The sequence below is a fragment of the Diceros bicornis genome, chromosome 34 (genome assembly GCF_020826845.1).
Source record: "Diceros bicornis minor isolate mBicDic1 chromosome 34, mDicBic1.mat.cur, whole genome shotgun sequence".
Lineage (NCBI taxonomy): Eukaryota > Metazoa > Chordata > Mammalia > Perissodactyla > Rhinocerotidae > Diceros > Diceros bicornis.
In genome coordinates this window covers 21,298,700-21,320,655 of record NC_080773.1, presented here as the reverse complement: position 1 = coordinate 21,320,655, position 21,956 = coordinate 21,298,700, and the positions used below count along the sequence as shown (strand labels likewise).

At 51.1% G+C, this 21,956-nt stretch overlaps 1 protein-coding gene across 1 annotated transcript in view; it reads right to left on the bottom strand.

Annotated features, from left to right (window-relative positions):
* The window catches only part of LOC131397030 (MHC class I-like protein MILL1), a 303,101-nt gene extending 294,889 nt beyond the window's left edge, over positions 1-8,212 (bottom strand). Inside the window, exons 1-3 of the mRNA XM_058529649.1 lie at positions 8,121-8,212; positions 3,905-4,168; positions 3,384-3,659 (exon numbers count right to left, since the gene is read on the bottom strand). Coding sequence (XP_058385632.1) covers positions 3,384-3,659; positions 3,905-4,168; positions 8,121-8,211 — 631 coding nt within the window. The 5' untranslated portion in view covers position 8,212. The remainder of the gene's footprint in view (positions 1-3,383; positions 3,660-3,904; positions 4,169-8,120) is intronic.
* Between the last annotated feature and the right edge of the window lie 13,744 nt (positions 8,213-21,956).

Genomic DNA, 21,956 nt, shown 5'->3' with positions numbered 1-21,956 from the left:
AAAGCTTTGCTTGAATTGGCCAAAACAAGAAGGTGAGTGGATGCATTCTCTCAAATCTGCCTTAACAAGAGAAGAAAGCAGCAGGGGGTTTTATGGAGCTAAGGGGCTTGGCAGGAGGAGTTTCAGAGAAAACAAAGGGGTCACTCCCGATGAACCCCTGTGCAATCCAACTTCTGGACATCAAGGGCAGCTGGTTATCTGGTGATGGTAACTTCCTTGAAGGCATTCTCCTTCTTCTGCAAAACAAGCTCATAAATCCTTGTAACTCTTGAGTCACCCCTCAGGTTAAACAAGAAAACAGCAAATTGACAAGATTCACTTCTTTTCATAACAAGGTGGAAAGCTAATCATGTTGAATATTTACAGTAACCCGCAGGCACCCGGCTTCATATCGATTCCCTCTCCATCTTTTGTGTTTGTGTGTTTCCTGACAGTTTATTTGGTGAAGGAACAAGGTGGTTTCTCCTGTAGTTTTCCACAAAGACTGTGCCTTTGCCGAGGACCTGTCCACCATGTGGTTGAACGTGATTCTCTGTTCCCAGTCAATTGCCTTCTCTTTACAGTAAATTGATGATGGAGGGACATCAGGGGCAGTACTCTGTACTTCCTCCAGGAGGCGCACTACATCCAGCTGTCTCCCCAGTGGCCATGTGGCAGCCCTTGATGGTTACTGCTGAGATCCATTCATTCATTAGGCTCACCAAGTGGTAATAATGTAATTCTATCTTGCTTTTCTATCTTTCTTATTTGGACTAATTCTATACAAAAAAACACCTCTCTTTCTCAACTAAGTGAATATCCTGGGGTCCAGGGCTTATGCGAATATGAAAGGCAACATAAATGGCTGAGTCTTTATCTTTTTTTGTTTTGTAAGCTGGTTGTCATAAAACACCCCTGGTCCCCTCATCCTGTAAGCAGGAAGAGGACTTCTCTATTCTTCTGCTCCTGGAGGAAAGAAATGTTAAAAAACAAAATCCAACTGAGTAAGTTTCAAAGATCTTACTGGCTTCATTCACAAAGCATGAACCGGGCAGCATCCAGTCTAGCAGACAGAAAGGAGCTCTGAAGAGCTGTCCAAGGCAAGGGATTTTTAGGCAGAAGGGAGCAGGAACAGGGAAGTTATGTTAGGCAAAAAGCAGCTTGGTTATTGCAAGGTCACCTTCCTTTAGGGGATGGCAGGGGCCTATCAGACAGATGACCTGACTAGTGCTGGTCAGATTCCGGGTTGAGGGGTTTAGGATTCTATTTCTGAGAGAGTTGAAACTGTCACCAAGTGAAGTCTTGCCTTGGTGACAATGTGGGGCTTAGCATAAGGAACTCTGTTTGGGGCCTGTTGCCTTGTTATCAACAGAAGAGAGCTGTCTCCACTTACGACCCAGAGAAGAATGAGATCCGTCCTCCTCACTGTCCCATGTGCCTCTCGCCTGGGCTCTCACATCCTCCATGTGCTTACTCGTCTAGGCTTCGACCACCACCAAATACAGCACAGCAGCGACAGTGGACACAGCGAGAGGAGTCGCAGCAGGAGCAGCCGCACAGGAAGCCCTCTGACCTTGACTGCCTGGAGGTCACCATGAAATGGGCTTCGATTATACCCACTGGGCCCTTCTTCACACGAGGATCCCACACCAACTCTGCCTCCAGCTCCCTGGACCCTGAGGCCTCCCCCAGCTCCTCACCAGAGACTGCAGAGACCGTGGTATTCAGCCCGCAGTGTCCCACATGGCAGGCAAACATCTGCTCCTCTCCAGGGAGGACCCGAGTGTCCACCCAGGTCTGGTAGGTCCCGTCCCCACTGGGCAGGCTGACCCCAGGCCCAAAGGTGCCTTGGTGCATGGGCTCCCCATCCCGAAGCCAGGTCAGGGTGGCACCCTGAGGATAGAAGCTAAAAGCCCAGCACCTCAGGAGGACCTTGCCCAGCAGGTTCTTACTGCAGGTCACAGTCACTGATGGGGTATCTGGGGGGTGACAAAGCAGAGTTCAGTGAGGCCAAGGACGCTCCCTCCTTACACTGCAGGGAAACCAAGCACAGGAACCAGCCAGCCCTTAGAAATGACCCATGCACATTCTCCCCAGCTACCCCTCCATGGGGGCTACAGCTCCAGTGGAGAGTGGACTGCGGGAGGGCCCCAGGCTGCTCCAACAGCCCCAGGACCCTCCGAGGGTGTCAGGCCCTCACCCACCCGGAGAGCTTGAGAGAAGACAAACTCCGTGCTCTCAGGGGTCATCAGATCCACCTGAGGATGCTCAGCACATGGTTCTGAAGAATTTATAGGCACTGATGGGACAGAGGGGCTGCTCAGCTCTACAGGGAGTGAGAATCCGGCCTTGGTGATATACCTCCTTCCTCCCCAACAGAATCAGCTCCACATGCTCCAGGGGGCGATGGAGGGACTGTCACAAGGATGGCCAGCTGGCCCTGCAGCCCGATTCTTTCCCTCTGGGCCTTACATTCCTCTGGGGACCTCTGGTTGATTATAGGTATTTTCATCCGCTGCGCCCCCGACACAGACACCAGCATCTACTCTTTCTTTCACAAGACTTACACAAGGGGAAACTTTTTTTTTTTTTTGTGAGGAAGATCAGCCCTGAGCTAACATCCGTGCTAATCCTCCTCTTTTTTGCTGAGGAAGACCGGCCCTGAGCTAACATCTATTGCCTATCCTCCTCCTTTTTTTTTCCCCAAAGCCCCAGTAGATAGTTGTATGTCATAGTTGCACATCCTTCTAGTTGCTGTATGTGGGACGCGGCCTCAGCATGGCCGGAGAAGCAGCGCGTCGGTGCGCGCCCGGGATCCGAACCCGGGCCGCCAGTAGCGGAGCGCGCGCACCCAACCGCTAAGCCACCGGGCCGGCCCCACAAGGGGAAACTTTAAACTGGATTTTTCTAAAAGTGAAAGCAGAACAAAAGTGGAATGACCCTGGGAATATGATTCTGGGTACTTTGCATTTGAATATGTGACCCTTACTCCAGAGCTGGAATATTCTGTTCTATCCTGGCTCCCAGCCAAGTTGGCCCCATCTTAGGGCCTTTACCAAGGAGTTCAAAGCTAGATGTCACCCCCACTCAAAATCAACATCCCAGAGAATGAGGATCTTGGAGAGAAAAGGTTTCCTTCTCCTGCCTGCCTGGGGCCTGAGGTCTGAGATCTGGGCCCACACCCTGGGACTCTCCACTTCTCCAGCTGATGGTCCAGCAATGGGCCCAGAGGAGACCTCTCACCACCCCCACATGGGTGTGCCTCTCCGAAAATTCAGTCAGAACTCAGCACCTAGCCTAAGGCCAGGGCAGGACAGCCACTCAGAGAACAGCAGGAACATTCGCTTCCTTGTAGGAACCAGGGGCAGACCCAGTGGGTGGACTCTCCTGCTCAGGGTCAGTACCTGTATTGTCCAGGAGGCCCCTCCAGGAGGCCAGGTATCTCCAGAGTTGGGCAGGACAAGTCACAGGCAGGAAAGTCTTAACCAGATCAGCCCAGGGGCCTTGGGTCTCCCAGAGCTTCTTGATGTGCTGGGCTGAGGGCGTGGCCACCGTCCAGGGGAAGGTCTCTGAGTCGAAGGTAAGTAAGTCCTGCCCATTGTAGGCCAAGCGCCAGAAGCCTCTAACGTTGATATCTCCTTGGAGCTCACAGCCCAATGTGGCCTGGAGGGAGTGAAGGCCTGGCCCACCCCAGGCAGTGACCTGTCACGTCAACGTCCCAGAACCTCTCCACCCAGCAGGACTCCAGCCCAGAGGGGTATGTCGTCTCCTCCACCCAAATGTGAGGAACCTGGTGCAGTCTCAGTGGGGCCTCACCTCTCTGTGCAATTCCAGCCTTGCTGTGCCCTCCCCTCCCCCAGCTGCAGAATAAACAGGGCAGGGACCAGACTCAGACCCACGTGCCCCTGGCTCTGCACCCACTCACCCGGGCCCTGGCCCTGCTGGCCCATGATCTCTGTCAGCAACTGTCTGAGCTGCCGCTCCTTCTCCTTCAGGTCCTTGGTCTCTCTCTCCCAGGTCTCAGCTCCCAGGTCCATCTTGATCCCTAGACCCCGGGGCTCTACCTTGTGGCTCTTGCTATCATAGCGCAGGAAGATCTCATCGTCAAAGTATCCCAGGGCCAGGAACTGGGGCTTCCCAGGCCTGTCCAGGGACAGGGCCATGAGGTCATAGCGGAGAGTGTGGGTTCCTGAGGGAGGAGGACATGTGGGTGATTCGCCCTGCCAAGTTCAAGGTTTCTAACAGCTGCCTCTGTCTTGAGTTATTTAAATGAGGCTGCTCTGTCCTGACCCATTCCAGAGAGGGGAGTGGGAGGAACCAAGCAGAGTGTTTTGTGATGGACAGGACAAGAGGAAGAGAGGGTCAGGCAAAAAGATTAGGGTGGTAAGAGATTAGAGAGGCATTAAGAGGGGGAAGAGAAAGCAGGAGTATATTTGGGCAGAGAGACGGAAGAAGACAGGACTGAGAGACCATAGCGGCACAGAGCAGGAGACTGTGACCTTGGGCTGACTCAGGTCGATGCTGATTGAAAGGAGGCGATAAAGCCCTTGTACCGCCTGTTGAACGGAGGAAAAGAATAAACCTTTCTGGGTGGAAAATAACAACAACGGAAGCCAAGATGGGTGTATGGTAGGTAACGTGCAAGATTCAAGGTGAATTTGTCGACCTCCAAAGAGGCAGGAATCCAAGACTGGTATCAAGAAATGGAGAAGATCCCAGAGAACTGGAGCTGACCTGCAAGCAATTCCGATGTTAGTATTAGCAGAAAAAAATTTAATATTAATAGGTTTAAGAAAATAGAGGAAAATGGGCAAAATATTTGAAAGGAAAGAGGATTTCACCAGAGAACTGAAATGTATATAAATAAAATGGGAATTCTAGAAATGAAACACACGATATCTGAAGTTTTGAACTCACTGGATGGGATCTGCAGCAGATTACACAGAGAAAAACAGGATTAGTGAACTAGAGGACAGGAAAATGGCAAATACAAAAACAGAAGCTTAGAGAAATATGAATCGAGGAAAAGGGAAAGCTAAGCATTAGTGACATGTGCGACCTATCATCTGTATAACCAGAGTTTCAGGAGAGAAGAGAGAAAATGCAACACCGGCATTATTCAAGGACACAATAGCCAAGAATTGTCCAGAACAGATGAAAGACCACAACACCAGGTTCAGGAAGCTCTCAGCTTTAAGCAGGATAAACAGAAACAAAGCCACCTGAGAACATCATGGCCAAAATATTGAACAGCCGAGACAGAGAGAAACATTGAAAATAAAAACACCCAGAGAAAATAAGACATATTACTTTTAGGGAGCATTTTATAAGACCATCAGAGCTGACTTCTCAACAGAATTGATGGAAAGCAGAACACAGTGAAATGACATCTCCCAAGTCCTGAAATAAAATCATCGCCACCTTACAAATCTATAGCCAGGAAAAATACTATACTGGAAGGAAGTCAAAATAAAGATGGTTTAAGAAAAAAAAAGGTCATAGTCGCTGCTATGAGATCTGCGCTAAAGGAAAAGCCAATGGGAGCTCTTCAGGCAGACGAGATGTTACTCCAGAATGAAAGAAGCAAACGCAGGCAGGAAGCCCAAAGACCAACTGTGTGAGTAGATCCGAGGAATACTGAAGGAAGAGAACCATCATTTTCATGTTCTGTGGAATTTAAAGTATATGTACAACTAAAAGTTTATGACAACAAGAATGTGAGAGTTTGGGGGGCTGAGAAAGGGAGTTTAAAGGTCTAGCAATACCTGGGAATTGTTAAAAGTCATAATTAGTACTTGACTACAATACTAATACATATTATAATCTCTAAAACGACCACTGTGAGAAGAGTAAGAGATGTACAATTAACAAATTAACAGAAGAAAAAAATAGAGTATTGAAAAAGCTAGATATCCAAAAGAAGGAAAGAAAAGGAGAAACAAAGAAACAAATAGATTGGCTGAAGAGAAGATATAGAGCAAGATGGTAGATATAAACCCAAACACAACAGTAATTACATTAATGTGAGTGGACTAAAAACCCCATGTAAAAGAGTAAGGTTATCAGATACGGTTAAAAGAAAAACATCACCAAATCAAATTACGTTGCATATAAGAGTCACACAGAAACATCGGAAGACTGAAATGGAAAGGATGGAAAAATGATAGAAATGTCAGCCCTAACCAGAAGAAGGCTGGCATCACTCTACTAACATCAGAGCAGGTTTTAAGACAAAAAGCATTATTGGGGTAAAGAGAGGCCCATGCAACAGGAGATATTACCATCATAAATCTGTACGTTTCCAATTACATAGCTTTAGATACATAAAGCAAAATTAGCAAAACTAAAAGGAGAGACAGATCCAAAACACTTCGAGAGATGTTAACACCTCTCGCACAATAACCAGAGTACAAGCAGACATAAAATCCGTAGGGTACACAGTCTGGACCACAGAATTAACTTGACACAGTTAACCCACACGGCACAGACAGCATTTCTATGTGCATGTGGAACGTTTGCCGAGATCAGCCACACAGAGACATGAAGAATGGTTCCAGAAGTGTCAGAGGATTGAAACCATTCAGAATATGCTATCTGACCACTGTGTAATAAGCTAGAAATCAATTTAAAAAAAGATATCTAGAAAACCCCCAATTGCTTGGAAATTAAACAGCACACTTGATTTTTCCATGAGTCAAAGAAGAAATCAGAAGGGAAATTGCAAAATATTTTGAACTGATGAGAATGAAAACAATCCATATCGCACCTTGGGAGTGCAGCCAAAGTAGTGACTGGAGAACAATTAACAGCCTTAAATGCAGATATTAGAGAAAAAGAGACTAAATAGTGAACTCTCTCAGCTTCAATCTCAAGAAATTAGAAAAAGAACATAAAATACATAACGAAAGTCAAAAGACAAGATAAAGATAGAAGGAGAAATCAGCGAAGTAGAAAATTAGATACAATAAAAATGGTCAAATTTCTCAAAAAATAATTCATCTTACCAAAGCTGATATAAGGAGAAAAAGTCAATAGTCCCTTAAATACCAAGAAATTAAGGCCATGATTAAATATTTCCCAGGCAAGAAAACTCCAGGCCCAGATGGCTTTGTTGGTTAATGCTAACAAACGTTTAAGATTAAAACAATATTATACAAACTGTAGCAGAAGATGGAACACGAGAGAGCACCCCAGATATGTTTCATAAGGCCAGCACAAATCTGATGCCCCCCAAGACCCCTCATCTGGCCTCCCTGCCGGTCCTCCTTCCCAGACCTTTACCACCCCCATACTGCAGCCTCTCAGCCTCCCGCCCCCTTCCGTGTACCCCACATACTCACCATCCCCCACCATGGCTCCCAAATACCAGCTTCCCTGCTGATCTCCTTCCCCCTTCACGAGGACCAGACACACACACACACACACACACACACACACACACGCGCGCACACAAGCACACACGCACACAGACACACTCACCATCTCCCAGTATGGATCCCAAATACCAACTTCCCTGCTAATCTCCTTCCCGCTTCACCAGGACCCCCCCCCCCACACACACACACATTCGCCATCCCCTTCCATGGCGGCCCACATGCTCCTTGCTACTTCCCTCACTCACTGCTAGTTTCATCGCAGCCCCTCCCCACATTTCCCGCCCCCACACTGCCTCCTCCAGACCCTCAGCTGCCTCCCTGCCTTCCCCAGAGACCCTCACCGTCCCCCACCACGGCCCCCAGGCACTCACCTGGCTCCCTGCGGACACCCCATCCAGACATCGCCCCCCCACGGAGTGCCTGGGACACTCACCGCCCCCCTCTCCACGTGTCTCCGGGGAACCCTCACCGTCCTCCCCGCCCGCGCCTCCCAGCCCCCCAGACCCTCACCTGCCTCCTGCGGACCCTCCGTCCCAGGAAACACGGCGCCCACACCACCACCCTGAGGACCCGCCAGACCCTCCCCACATCCCCTCTCCCCGCCGCCGCGCCCCTCAAACGCTCCTGTCCCCTTCGGTAGAGCCCCCTGCAAGCGCGCCCTCCGCAAGTCCTAACGTCCCCTCTCCTCCCGCCAGCCCCACACAAAGCCCGGACCCCATCTGCACACAGACTCCCCCCATCACCCACCACTGCCCAGGCGCTCACCAGGGGGGAACCCCCGCGACTCCTCCAGCAGCAGCAACAGGAGCAGCAGGTGGCTCAGGGGTCTGGGGACCCCCGGGGATCCTATCCCCATTTCTGTCAGAGGTCCTGATACCAAACCAAGTGGGCTCGCCTCCTGGTGAGTTACATAAGACTCTACACCAGTGGAAGTTGTCTCACAAAGTAAGGTGTATTTGCAGTAAATAGGAGGCCACGAGGAATCACAGCCAAAGGAAGCAGGAACTTGTATTTCGGTTGGGGAATGAAGATTCAAAAGGGAGAGGAGGGTATTCGCTTGCACAGGCTCAATTGGAAAATGTGCCTCCGCTCACTGCAGGTCACCCTAACGAGGCTTAATCTCCCCCTGAAGGGATTTTCCTATGAAAATTAAGGCAAGGTCATGGGCGGAGCTCTTGTGGCGAGGCTTGGTTAGCTTCAGGGTGGCAGCTGGTTGTGTCTAAGTAATATTAAAACAGTTAAATGCTTCCAACCCCCCACCCCTTGAATCCCTTGGGGCACTGGTCAGTTACAGTCTGCGTGGGCGATTTGAAAGCCTGTTGTTTCCAGCATCGCCTTTCATTGTCCATCTTGTAGCGGAAGGCCCAGACCTCCTTACTCTGCTTGTTAACGGTGAGCCCCAGGGCCTTCCAAGGACCCAAACTGGCCATCAGCCCTGTCCAGGACCCCAAGTCTGTGCCTCAAGGGTCCCAGATTCCCTCTGGCTGAGGCGGGGAAGGCCCGTCTGAGTCCCCGTCCTGTGTCTGCCCAGCTGTGGCTGCCCCTGCTGAGAGAACGTCGTCCCACAACAGGGTGGGGTCTGCTGTGTGTGGAGCTCAGAAGCCCCTTCCCCACAAGCTGAGTTATGGAACTCCAGTCTCCCTACCTCTTCCACCCCTCCCCTCAGACTAAGCCCCTCCTCCTCTCCTTTCTTCCCTAGGTAAAGGAAGTGGGAGGGTCTCAGCCCCCTAAGGAGGTCAGCAGTCAGGGCTGAGGCTTTTCCTGCAGGGAAGTGAGCCTGGCAGGCAGGCTGTGAGCAGAGGAGGGACTTGCAGTGTTGCCCAGAACAAGATCCTACTGCAGTGGGGAGGGTCTCACCATCACCAGGTCCAGCTGGGGGGCCCTGGGAAAGGGTCTTTGGGATGAGATCCTGCTGTGAGGGAGGGTCTGGGGCCTGGTGGAGGCCAGGGGGTCAAGGAGGAGGCTGCAGAAGGAACATGGCAGAGATGCTGTTGCTTGGTGAGTGTGTTTGTGTGTGGGGGGCCCCAGGGGAGGGGATTCTGGGGGGTGTGAAAGAGCTCCAGTAGGGGGCGCTGTGCAGGTGAGAAGGGAAGGCGTCTGGGGCCTGCAAGCCCAGGGAAGCCCGACAGTGAGCCTCGAGGGGCCTCCACAGGCCTCAGGCCTCAAGACCAACGTGACAGGAGCAAGTGGACGCCCCTGAGGGCAGACCCCTCCAGGCCCAGAAACCCCCCAAGTCCCTCAGGGCCACATTCATGGTGATGGGGTGGGGAGGAGAGAGATGCATCTCATGTCAGAAGGGGAGGCTGGGACCCCTCCCCAGCAGGGGGGCCCCACGGGGCACAGCTGTGCAGAAACGTCACATGAGGAGGACACAGGGGTGGGGGAGACAATTGTAAGGGAAAGAGGTTTGCAAAGAACTTCAGGCAGCAATTCTGGGAAGTTACTATGTGAAGATGCAAACATCCAGTCAGATACACGTGGAAAACAGTGCTTTCATCCATCATCCATCCATCTATCCATCCATCCATCCATCCATCCATCCATCCATCCATCCATCCATCTATCCATCCATTTATTCACTCACTATTCCCTGAGCATCTGCGTTATGCTCAGCCCTGAGCTAGATGATGCTGGGGACACATGATGACTTAGGCCCAGGCCCTGTCTTTCTGAGTCTTACTGTCCAGTGGAGAACACAGGCCACCCCAGACACTGATGACCTAGAGTGAGCAGGGCTGGATGGGATACACAGGGGTCAGAGGTGTCTAGCTGCAGGAGGGGACTTGTGAGATGAGATTTTAAGAATGGGAGAGAACTGTGACTATTTCAGAGAGGCTGAACACTGGGATGGCAGAGGACAGGCAGAGAGAGAGACCAGCAGGGGCGGTCACCTTGTGGGCCTCCGTGAGGACTGTGGATTTTATCCTCAGTGCACCGGGAGCCATGGATGGGTCATAAGCAGGAAATGGAAGTGGTCATAAGATAGGTAGGTAGGTAGACATGAGCAGAGGATCGTGGCTGGAGACCTTGCTGCATCAGTGAAGTGTCTTGCTGGCATCCTACAAGATGCAGATAAAGGTGAACTGAGACCTGCCTGACACCACCAGTAAGTCTGGGGCCATCAGCCACGACGATAAAAATAATGGGTGCGCAAACAGCACATATAAAGCCTTCTGCTATACACCTCTAGAGGACATTGACTTTTCTTTAATTTACATACAAATTCCATGTGCATTAGCCATCCTTCTGAGGAGGATGACTGCCATGACAGTTCCGGAGATTCCCCTTGAACATCAAGAACTCCCCCTCCCAATGTGTGGGTGGGGAAAAAGCCATTATTGGCAGATAACCACATAATGCTAATTCCCTTCTAAACAGCCCAAATAAAAATAAAACTAACCCAAGACTCGGGGCTGATGCGCTCTCTGGCAGTGCCAGCTCCTCACTTGGAGTGTATCTGACCTTTCCTCTAGCAAATCTTTGCTTGCTTGCAGTTGTCAGTGTGCCAGTGTCTGAATTCCCGTCTTACGCTGACCAAGACCCTGGGCGACCTGACTCTCCAGTCGAGTTACAGTCAGATTTGCGGCACGTCCCCATGTCTGTCTGCTGTGAGGAGGGTGGACACAGAGTTGAGACAGGAGACAGGAGACCAGGCAGGAGGCTGCTGCAGCAGAAATAATTGTGCAGTTGCCAGAGTCCTGAATGTCTGAGTTCTCTCCATGGGGAGTGGGGGCAGCACACGCCCCGCCCAGCTCCATCTCTCTCTGCTCTTTTAGCCTCCTGTCCCTCCAGCTGCAGGTAGAGCAGTGGTTTCCAAACATCTGTTAGGTTCTAAAAAAAAGTTGAGTAGTTCCTACCTGTTATGGTTTCAAAATTTGAAAGAAAAAACAGATTAGAAAATAGAAGATTGTGCACTACAGAGAAGCTTATCGATTGTTGTTTAAAGAAACTTTCTTTTGGACTGTGTGCAAGCCACATGATGCTGTGATATCAGTTCTTCCTGGGGAGTGGAAGTCAAACAGTTAGTAAGCAGAGGGATGGAGACGGCTCCAGCCCCGGGATCACCTCCTTTCCTAAGAGCCACTGACTTAAACTACCCATCATGTCATCCAGGAAGGGATCCAGCTGTCATTTCCTTGGTTCTAGATGTTTCCTGAATAGGCTGCAGGCTGGCTTGGAACCCAGCCTGGTTGTCTCTGCTGTGAAGAGAGTGAGGTTAATCCTGGAGCCAGGGTGAGAGAGAGGAGCACGTTGCCCAGGGCAGGGCTGGAGTTGGCCTCTCTGGGGCAGGAGGAGCCCAGCTGGAGCCTGGAGCCTGGTCTCAGGGTGGCTGAGTCAGACTCTGAGGCAGGAATGTGGAGGGAGACAGGACAGAGCAAGGGGCTCAGAGGCTGTGCTGGAGGGAGGGCAGTGGCTGGTCCTGAGATGTGTGGACACTGAGATCGCTAACTCAACAGCACTGAGGCCTTGGAGTCAGGCAGCCCTGGTTTCAAATCCTGCCTCTGCCCCTCCTCAAAGTGTCAAAGACATCCTTTACAGATAGCCCTGTTGAACTCTCTGTAACCAAGAGGGAGACACCTTCTGGATATTTCTCTCTGACAGCTTTCAAGCCACAGGCGCTCCCTTCAGCCTCACTTCCTGGCCAGCTCTGAGAGTCTGCAGGCTCCCTCCCTTCACCCCTACAAGAAGTTCAAACCATAAGAAACAAGACCTGACCCACTCCTAGCCAAAAATAAAGCCAAAGCTAACGACCCCACTTCCCTCCGGATGAAACCTGAGTCTTCTCCTTGGGGAATCCTATTGTTGTCTTCTGTGTATGTAATAAATATTATTTCATGTACATTAGTGCTCCTATGTCATTCCTCCTGATCACCATATACATTCCTGCTTGAGGGGCTGTTCTGCATCCACCAGGGATCTCTAGGCACCACAAATCACCACCACCACCAGCAAAAATCCTAAAGCCAGCTGCCTCTGCTCTGCCCAGTCTCATTGTCACTGTCTAGTGACAAGTCTGCCACCTCTACAGCACTTAAAACTCTGTGACGCCAAAGACTAGCTCTGCCAGGGCCACAGCCATGTGCTCAGGTGTTGGAGACTCTGTCTCCTCCAGACACCAGAGGACGCTCAGGTTCTCACGGGAAATAAGAGATGTAGAAACCCTATTGGTTGAATTCTCTCTGCCCAGTTACCTCTGTGTAGGGAAGATCCTGGCACAACGCCCTAATGTGGGCTACAGACACAGTCTGGACTGGACTCAGACACCAAGCACCCAGCCAGGGGCCTCCATCAATCCCAGGACCAGCCCTCTGGAAAGGACGAGCAGGCCCTGCTGTCAGGCACCCCTATCAAACCCCAAGTAAGACATTCCCACAGCTCCTGGGTGGTGCTGGGAGATCTATGCTTCTGGAATGTGAAAGACAGAAGGAAATTGGCCTTTCCTCCCCTCACTGGCTTTCCCACAGGCTTCCCCTTTGCCTCAGGGGCTACATAGGCTGAAACCCCCTCCTGGCAGCATTGGGGTGTTATTTCCATCGTCCTCAGGGAACCCTTCCAGGGGACAGGCAGGGACATGGAGGAATGTAAGCTGTGCAGGGAGGAGGTCAACTATGCAGCACAGGGACTGCCCGGTGCCACAGGCCCTGTCTCGTGCTTGCTGATGGGGTGAGGGCAGGGTGCTTTTCACTCCTCCTGCTTTCTTCGGGTTTCAGGCCACATTCCTGTTTCCTGCAACAGGGCTTTCCATGGCCACCACCTGGACGCTCACACCAGACCCTTCCCCTGCTTACCATGCTCAGCAGCAGCGCTCGCAGCAAACAGACACCACGAAACCCAATAGAAGTGGGAGGGCCTGTAGAACAGAGAATGAGAGGCTGAGAAATTCCCCGGTAGGGCGGGACACGCTCCATGCTGGGACTCCAGACACGCCCCATACAACACTGTCGGACTGGAAAACTTTAATGTTTGTGATTTAAAAAACTGGAATCTACCCAGCAAAACCACAGAGCAGTTTCCACGTACATGAGTCATCCCACCTCCCTGTGTGGACGGGACAACCACAATTAGATCCCATATAATGACATGGGGGCGCTGGTGTGACTGGGTGTCCCATCCTTGGGCACATGTCTTGGAAGGCGCCACATTATGCACAAGTTCAGACGACCTCCAAGATTTCTATAATCTGAGCTCAGCCCCAGGGCTGTGCAAAGAGAGACTCCAGCCCCCTCCTCTCCGAGGAGCATAAGGAGATACAGTCAGGAGGCAACAGTGATGCAGGAAAACACAGGCAGATGATGACCTTGGAGATTTCACCCCAAATCCTCTCGAGCCTGTAGGTAAGCTTGAGACTCACCAACCTAAGTGCCATGACTGGACTTCCAGCACATTCCCTCACAATCCAAGGGCATATTATGTTTTATCAAAGAGTATATACTTGCAGGTTGTTGGCATTCCCCAATAATATTAAGGGAGAGAAAATTTATACCTATAAAAATTGCATCAGTCCAGAAATGGCTGGCAGGAGCAGTGTGGTCCTTGTCCCCTCGGAAGAGGGGGAACCAACAGGGGGTAGGGAGGCTGGGGAGGGGAGGGCAGGGAGCGCTGTAGACACACCAGATACAGAGCAACAGAAATGCAGACAAGGGCTGATGGTCAGAAGACTCATCACCAGTGGAATCTATAGGGACTTGACAGCCTGGGAACCAGTAAACCAGGACTAATGCCACTAGAGGGAAGTAGTGCCAACTGGACAAGAAAGAGGAGCCAAAGAACAGTCAAGCATCTGGGACTCAGCCTAACAGCTGGGTTGCGGGGTTACTCCCTGGGGGAGAGAGGAGGTCATCACAGAGAACTTCCTGCCCTTGGAGTGAAGATCAGGAGACTACAGAGCATGTTGAAGACTGAAGTTCAGGCGAGAGGACAGACGTGGACAAGTTAATCATGACTGTTTACATCACCAATGGGTTACATGTCAGTACTTTCCTGGCCATAACAGGAAAATAGAAGACAGAATATTTTATTTTATCCTGATAGCGTGAAGATAGCACTGAAGGACAATGTCAAGTAACTTATTTATGAAACAAAGATATTCTTCCAGAAGAACTAAACAAACGAGAAGACCTTCCTTGGTGATGGATTAGAAAGCGTCTTATTCTTTAGATGGCAATACTCTCCCAAATTGATCTAAAGATTCACATAATCTTTATAAAAACCCAAACACTATTTTTGCAGAAATTGACAACCAGAACCTAAAATTTGTGATAAGCTAGGGGCTCGGAATAGCCAACACAATCTTGACAAAGAAGGAAATACTTGGAGGACTCACACCTCCTGGTTTCCAAACTTAAGGCTAAGCTACAATAATCAGGACAGTGTGGCACTGGCAGAAGGATGTACATATATTTCCATGGAATATAATTGAGACTCCAAGAATAAATTCTTACTCTTATGTTAATTGATTCAAGGGTGCCAAGACAATTCAATAGAGGAGAGAACAGTGTTTTCTACAACTGGATATCCACATGCAAACAAGGAAGTGAACTTGTACCTCCCATCATGTTAAAAATTAACTCAAAATCGATCAAAGAAATAAATCTAAGAGCTAAAACTATAAAACTCATAGAAGAAACATAGGATTAAGTCTTCATGAACTGGAGATAGGCAATGATTCCTTAGAAGACACCAAAACCATAGAGCAATAGATAAATTGGATGTCATTAAAATTGAAAATTTTGTACTTCAAAGAACACCATCAAGAGAGTGAAAAGTCATCAAAGTGAAAGAAAACATTTGCAAATCATATACGTCATGAGGGAATTGTGTCCAGCATATAATAAAAACTCTTGCTGGTCAAGTATAAAAAGCCAAAAATACAATTAAAAAATGGACAAAGGATTTAAAGACATCTCCCCAAACGTGACATACACAGAGCCAATAAACCTATGACAAGATAATCAACATGTTTAGACGTTAGGGAAATGCAAATCAAATCCACAATGAAATACCTCTCCACACTCATTTGTACAAGAATATTCAGCATAATTATTCATAATAGCCCCAAAATGGAAACAACCCAATGTCTACCAACTGATGAATGGGTGTTCTGTGGGTCTCAGACTATTGATAGTGATGCCGTGGGGCAGGAATACCTGAGACACTCACCTGGGTCCGTATTACTTGTGGTGAGTCCACAGACATTTCCCCAACCAGAGCCAATGCTGTGGCTGGACCAGCCCTTGTGGTTCTTATTATGATCACAGGACGCACCTCAGCAACAACCGTCAGAGAATTTTGAAGAACAGGAATTATTACTCACCTGAGTATTAGTCACGCTGAGTATTAAAGGGCAGATTCAGGCTGTGTTAAAGAGGAGAAAGAACAAGACAGGACGATTGAGTCTGAGTGTCTCCTGTCCCCAAATACCCACTCCCCGTCCCAGATCCAAGTCCACACCAGGCGCATCTCCCCAGGCTCATCCAGGAAGCGAAATCCAGCAGTCATCTGGTCATCGGGTCCTCTGTCAGCCGACACTGAAGAGAGAGACAGAGAGAGAGAGTGAGCAAGAGAGAGGTGGACAGAGAGGGAGGGACGCACAGAACATGGCAGAGGAGTGGAAAAGAGAGACACAGAAGGGCAGCAAAGAGGCTGAGAGAAATAAACACAAAGGGAGAGAGAAACAAGGAGAGAAAAGGGAGAGGCAGACGGAGTGGAGCAGGTGACAGGGCCAGCTGGCGGCATTAGGAACAGAGTAGCCATCCTGAGACTCCCACTCCCCCGCAGCCCCCAATCCCATGGAGGGGACAGGACCTCACCTGCGACAAACCCTGTCATCCGATGACGGGGTGAAGGAACAACTCTGGCCTTTCAGCTTTACCAGGAAGGCCTCCTGGGGTCTGAGTGACCGGGGGCAGCACTGCTCGAAGCAGACCCTGAAGATTCAGTTGCCACACGTCCAGGTCCTGCCCAAGGGCACCACAGCGTCATCACAGAGACAGTGCTGCAGGGGGTGGTAAACTTGTCCCCACAGGTCATGTGCGGCTGGCACAGCATCAGGTGAGCGCCCGTGGGGGACACTGGAAGAGACGGAGCTGGTGTGACCAGGCTGCAGGGCAGGGGCTCCCAGCCTGAGGCCCTCTGGGAGCCACACCCCACCTCTGAGTGTCCCTCCTGGACTCACCTGGGGCTCCATGTGAGCAGAGGATGCAGAGAGTGGCCGAGACAGCTGTGGGAGAGCAGAGGGATGAGGTGAGGATGAGCAGGCAGCCAGGGGTCCACCTTGGAGAGCCCAGCTTGGGGCAGGGGAAGGTCTGAGGGGGTGTCTGTCCTGTATGAGGTGCATGGAAAGGCTAGGAGCAGTCCAGGGTGGAATCTAGTCACCTGTGTTTGGGTGTCTTGGGATTATGGGCCTGTGGAAGGTGAGGGGATTTGGGGTTGGATCCTCCTTACCCAGGATGCAGCATCGGAGAGCTATGGCTCTGGGGCGGCTGCACTGGAGTGGAGAGGGGATCAGCAGATCTCAGCAGGTGCTTTTACTCCTACTGTAAAGCTGGTGATGTCATCGGATCCCCTGCCTGACCCGCAGAGACATGCTGGGCCCTGGGGCAGGAGCAGGTGCCCCAACATCAACCTCTCCCCCAAATGCCTCCCTCTCATGCCCAGCACGATGGCCTCATTCCCACTCTCCTGGAATTCTAACCCCTCACATCCTCCCTGGGGGCCTGTCAGCTCCCTGACCTCACACCCCCAGCCCAGGGCTCACTAAACGCCATCTCACAGCATCCAGGTGAGAGACTAGTTTTTACACATTTGAAAATTCCAGGTTGAACGAGATTGGGGAACAGGGGAATGTGCGGGAAGGACGTTGAGGTGGCTCATGAATGAACAGGAAAAAGGCCCGGGAGGACCCCTGGGACCCACAGCCCCCAGGGCGCTGTCCCCACCTCCTTCTCTGTCTCTCCACTAATGGCCATTTCCTCAGGAGCACTGTCCACTTAGCACCTTGTGTGCCCCAGGCTTTGTGTCAGACACAGGGGAAGGGATGGGGAGCAGGACATTCAGAAGTCACAATTTTCACTTAGTTCACGAGAGAGAGAGAGAGAGAGAGAGAGAGAGAGAGAGTGGTAAGATAATCCATTTGAGTTTGGTTGCTGTGGTCAAGGTCATTGTCAATATTACTCGTCTGTGAAGTTCTGTAGGAGAAATTCCAGCACCATCAGTAGATTCTCAAAGTCTTTACTCCTTACCGTGGGTGTTCAGAGGGAGATGGATTGAATATCCCCTGAGAAGAGCCGTCTTGGAGTCAGAATATGAAGACAGAAGATGAAGGATCCCCTTCCCTGAGGGACACTGTGGGGTCAGTTCTTGGGTCCAAGTCACCTCGTGCAGTGAGGATGGGGAGGCCCCTCCCTCAGCTCCTGCAGGACTCCATCCCTCGGGGGCACAGAGACGACCCCAGCATGGACAAGTTTCTCCCCAGGGCTTGGGAAGGGTGACCTGTTCCTCATGTGGGCAGCCGTGTCCCTCTACCCGCCTCCCTGTGTGTGGAAACATCCTGCCTTCTGCGTCTCTGCTCCCCTGCGGGAGCCTCCACACTCGCTCCATAGACTCCCCTCCACCTGGAGTCCAGGCCCAGACTCAGCTCCTCCATGACATGCACCCGCTCCAGACAGAAACCAGGGCGAGGACCCAGTGAAAGAGGAACGGAGCGTATCCTTCACTGTGAGTGGAGAACCGCATCAGTGTCCAGACCCAGCAGATGTGGGGGATTCAGGGAAACATCCAGGTCAGCTCTGGGGGTGTCCTTGGTGCAAGCTCTGGTCTCTCCTGGTTGGGGACAGAGATGTCATCACAGCCCAGCTCTGGTGGTGGTGTGAGATTGGCATTGGTGCCCACATGCCGGGTTTCCCAGAATGAACCTGGGGAGGTGACTTTGCCTCTCTGAGCCTCAGGTTCCTTCCCCAGAAAATGGAGACAACCTGGCCCAGCTGACCTGTTGCCTTTTGGTCTAACAGAGATGACACAAGCAAGGGCCTGACAATAAATAGTAGCTGAGGATGAGCAGTGTGCCCAGCCCTGTGCCGGGTGACCCTGAGGACACAGTGATGACTCAGTAGCAGGTCCTTTCCCATCGTTGGGGATCACAGACCCTCCTCAGTCCATGATGGCTCAGAAAGGTCAGGTTTGGGTTCAGAAAACCCAGGAATTGTGGGAGCCTGGGACAGGGGTCATCACTCATCTTGGGAGATCAGGGAGAGCTTCCTGGAGGAGGGGATGTCTGAGCTAAGATTTTAAGGCTGAGCCCAGACAGGGTGGAGGGCAGGGCAGAGATAGGGGGCTGGAGGTGGGTGGCAGGGTCAGTCCCTTGTGAGACTCGGGGAGGACTCAGGACTTTATCCTCAGTGCACTGGGCACCATGGTTGGGTCCTGACCAGTGGAGGAGAGTTCAGATTTGTGTCTGTGAACATCCCTGCATCTGTGAGCTGTGAGGAGGATGGACAGGAGGGTTGAGCCTGGAGTAGCAGACCAGAGAAGATCCTGCCATAGCAGAAATCCTTGCGCAATTACCAGAGTCCCAAATATCCCCTTTCTCCCATGGGGCAGGGGGACAGCAGCTCCCCTCCCAGCCCCACATCTCCCCTGTGTTCTGGCCTCCCTTCTCTTGCACCTGCACAGTAGAGCGATGTTTCCCAGACTGTGGATTGCAGTATTTTAACAAGTCATATAATCACTTGAGTTGGTCATAAACTATGTTATTTTTTTAATTGAAAAATATAGATTAGGAAATGGATTAGTGTATGCTGCACAGAATCTTGTCAAAGGTTGCTTATGGAAACTTCCCTTCCAGAATGTTGGAAGCCACATAATGATGTAATAGTTATCTGTTGCTTAGTAAACTTATGAATAGGGAGGCTCCAGGGAAGGGCTGGTCCCCTCTTTGCTGATTGCCACAGACTTAGCTGCCTCATCATGTTTTCCAGTTCAGGGATCATCTCTCATGACCTTGATTCCGTTCATTTTCTGGGATGGCTCCAGGTAGGCAAGGACACAGGCCTGGTTGCCTCTGCCAAAATCTGTGGGGCAGTAGACGCGTGGACACCAGCCAGGGTGAGGGAGAAAGCACATTCCTCAGGGCAGTGTTGCAGCCACGTCTCTCAAGGGAACTGAGTGAGCAAAGGGCAGGCAGGTAGAGGAAGATCAGGACAGGGAAGGGGGCTCTGTGCTGATGGGAGGGCAGTGGCTGCTCCTGAGATGTGTGGACACAGAGACCCTAACTCACTGGGTCCTGACCAGTGGAGGGTCCAGCCACTGAGAGACACTGTGGGACCCCACTGTCTGAGGACAGCTCTGTCTTCTGTGTGAGATCCTGGATCGTGAGGCAGGACCCGGCCTGTGCTGGTTGAAGCCATCATTAGGTGTTGTGACTCTGCTTCTCCTGATGGCTAAAGAGTGTTCTGGCTCTCTTGGCTGTCAGTGTATGTTCCCCATCAGTCATTTGTTTTATTTTCTCAACCTGTTCCCTGGATCCAAGCAAGATATTGACCCAAGGTCCTCCTATGGGTCAGGGACACAGGCTGGAGCAGAGCCCAGGACTCCTGAATCCCAGTCCAGGGGCCTCCAACCCCCTGCCCAGCCCCTCCAGGAAGGACAGCAGACTGTGCTCTCAGACTCCCCTAGACAAGACCCGGGTCGACGTTCCCATGGCTCCTGGTCGGGGCTGACAGAGCTGGGTTCCTGGATGGGAAACCCAGGAGGACCTGGCATTTCCTGATCTTACCAGATTCCCCACTGGCTTTTCCTTTTCCCCGGGAATAAATTGGCTGCATGTCCCTCCTGTCAGCATCTGGGTGTTATTTCCATCTGGCCTCAGGGAACCTCTCCCAGGGGACAGGCAGGAATGCAGTGGACTTTCAGGTGTACAGAGAGAATGTCAGGTATGCAGGAGGAGGGGCTGGGGCTCCCCAGAGCCAGAAGATACTCCTCTGCTGGCTGAGGATGAGGATGTGTCACCCTTCTGCTCCAATCACATTATCAAGATTTCAGGAACTGACCCCTGCTCCCTGCAAAGGGACTTCTGGTGACCAAAGAATGGATGGTCTGGCCTGATCCCAGCTTTGATTGGATTCTTCAAGTAAAACAGTGAGTTTGTTACCCAGCCCGCCCACCCATAAGCCAGTAACCACAGCCCTGCTCAGAACACCCCGGACATGTTCTCTTTAGCTTACAGGAAACCACAACGAGAGGAAGGAGGAGGAGGCTGAGACACATAGTCGAAACCAGTTAACACCGGTTGAAGGCAACATGGTAGTTGCCTTGACCTAACAGAGACCCTGCAGGTCATTATACGCTCATTGTAATGCATTACCACACTACATCACACACCCACCAGCGCCATGACAGTTTACAGTTGCCATGGCAATGGCAGGATAGGACCAAATAAGAAAAGAAAAGAGATGGCACCCTTGATCCCCAGAAAAGCCTGCCCATTTCTCTGAAAACTATGAATTTTCCTCCCCTTCATAACCTGGACCCCTTATAACAGCTGCTTATGCACCCCATGAGCTGAGAAGTTGATTTGTGAACCTAGTTCCCACTTCTCCATTCTCTGGCCATTGAATAAAAGCTTGTGCTGTTGACCACTCAGCTTACATTTCGTTTCAAATCTGCGACTCAGAACAAAATAGAACCCACCAGGGAAGGGACGGATTGTGGGTATGATGCCCACCTGTGGGTTCCTCTGTAGAGCTCCTCTGAATGTGGGTTGGAGTCCCACCAGAGTGAGGTCAATTTGGCAACAAGTTAAGAGCCTACTGGTCAGAGGAGGGGCTGGAGGAGCAGGCTCTAGGCTTGGCCTCCAGGGATGATGCCCAGACCAGCACCGCTGTGTGACTCAGGGGTCTGAACATCACTGCTGCAGCCCCAGCAGCCTCCTGGCACCTCGAAGCTATTGCCTCGACATGTGGTTGCTGCTGGGGAAACACCTGGTGACTCCATGGCTGTGCTGCTCAGAGCTTCAGACGCATCCAGAACCCCAGCTGCAAGGCCTTCTGGGAAAGGCCGTCTGAAGCTGCCCAGCCTCTGAGGACAGGGAGGCCCTGAGTGGGTGGGATGGATGCCAAGTGTCCAGTATACCCTTCATCACCCTCCCATCATGCTCAACTTATTGCAACTCTTTATTACAACCCAAAATGTCTCCCATGGCTCAACACCCATGTCCCCAGCTGCAGGCCCCACACTCCCCTCACTGTCTGCACATCAACTTGAGGGCCTGTGGTCCCCCCACATCCACATGTTCCAGGGTTCATGCATGACGGTTCTTGTCTGACTCTCTCCCCACTCTTTTCACATGCATCCTATTCAGTCTCCAGCTTTCAGTTTAAATGTCACCCTCCCTGAAATGTCTCTGGACCCTGAGGCTGAGGTCGGTCACCCCATTACATCCTGACAGCTCCTTGGACATCTTCTGCTGAGCACTTATCACAGCTCTTTGGGGCTTTGCTGTCAAGAAAGACACTTGAGAATCAGGTTCAGTGTGCTTTTTGATCATCAATGAGAAGGGAACAGGTTGTTTCAGGGACTGAATAGATCAAGGGTTTTAGATTTACT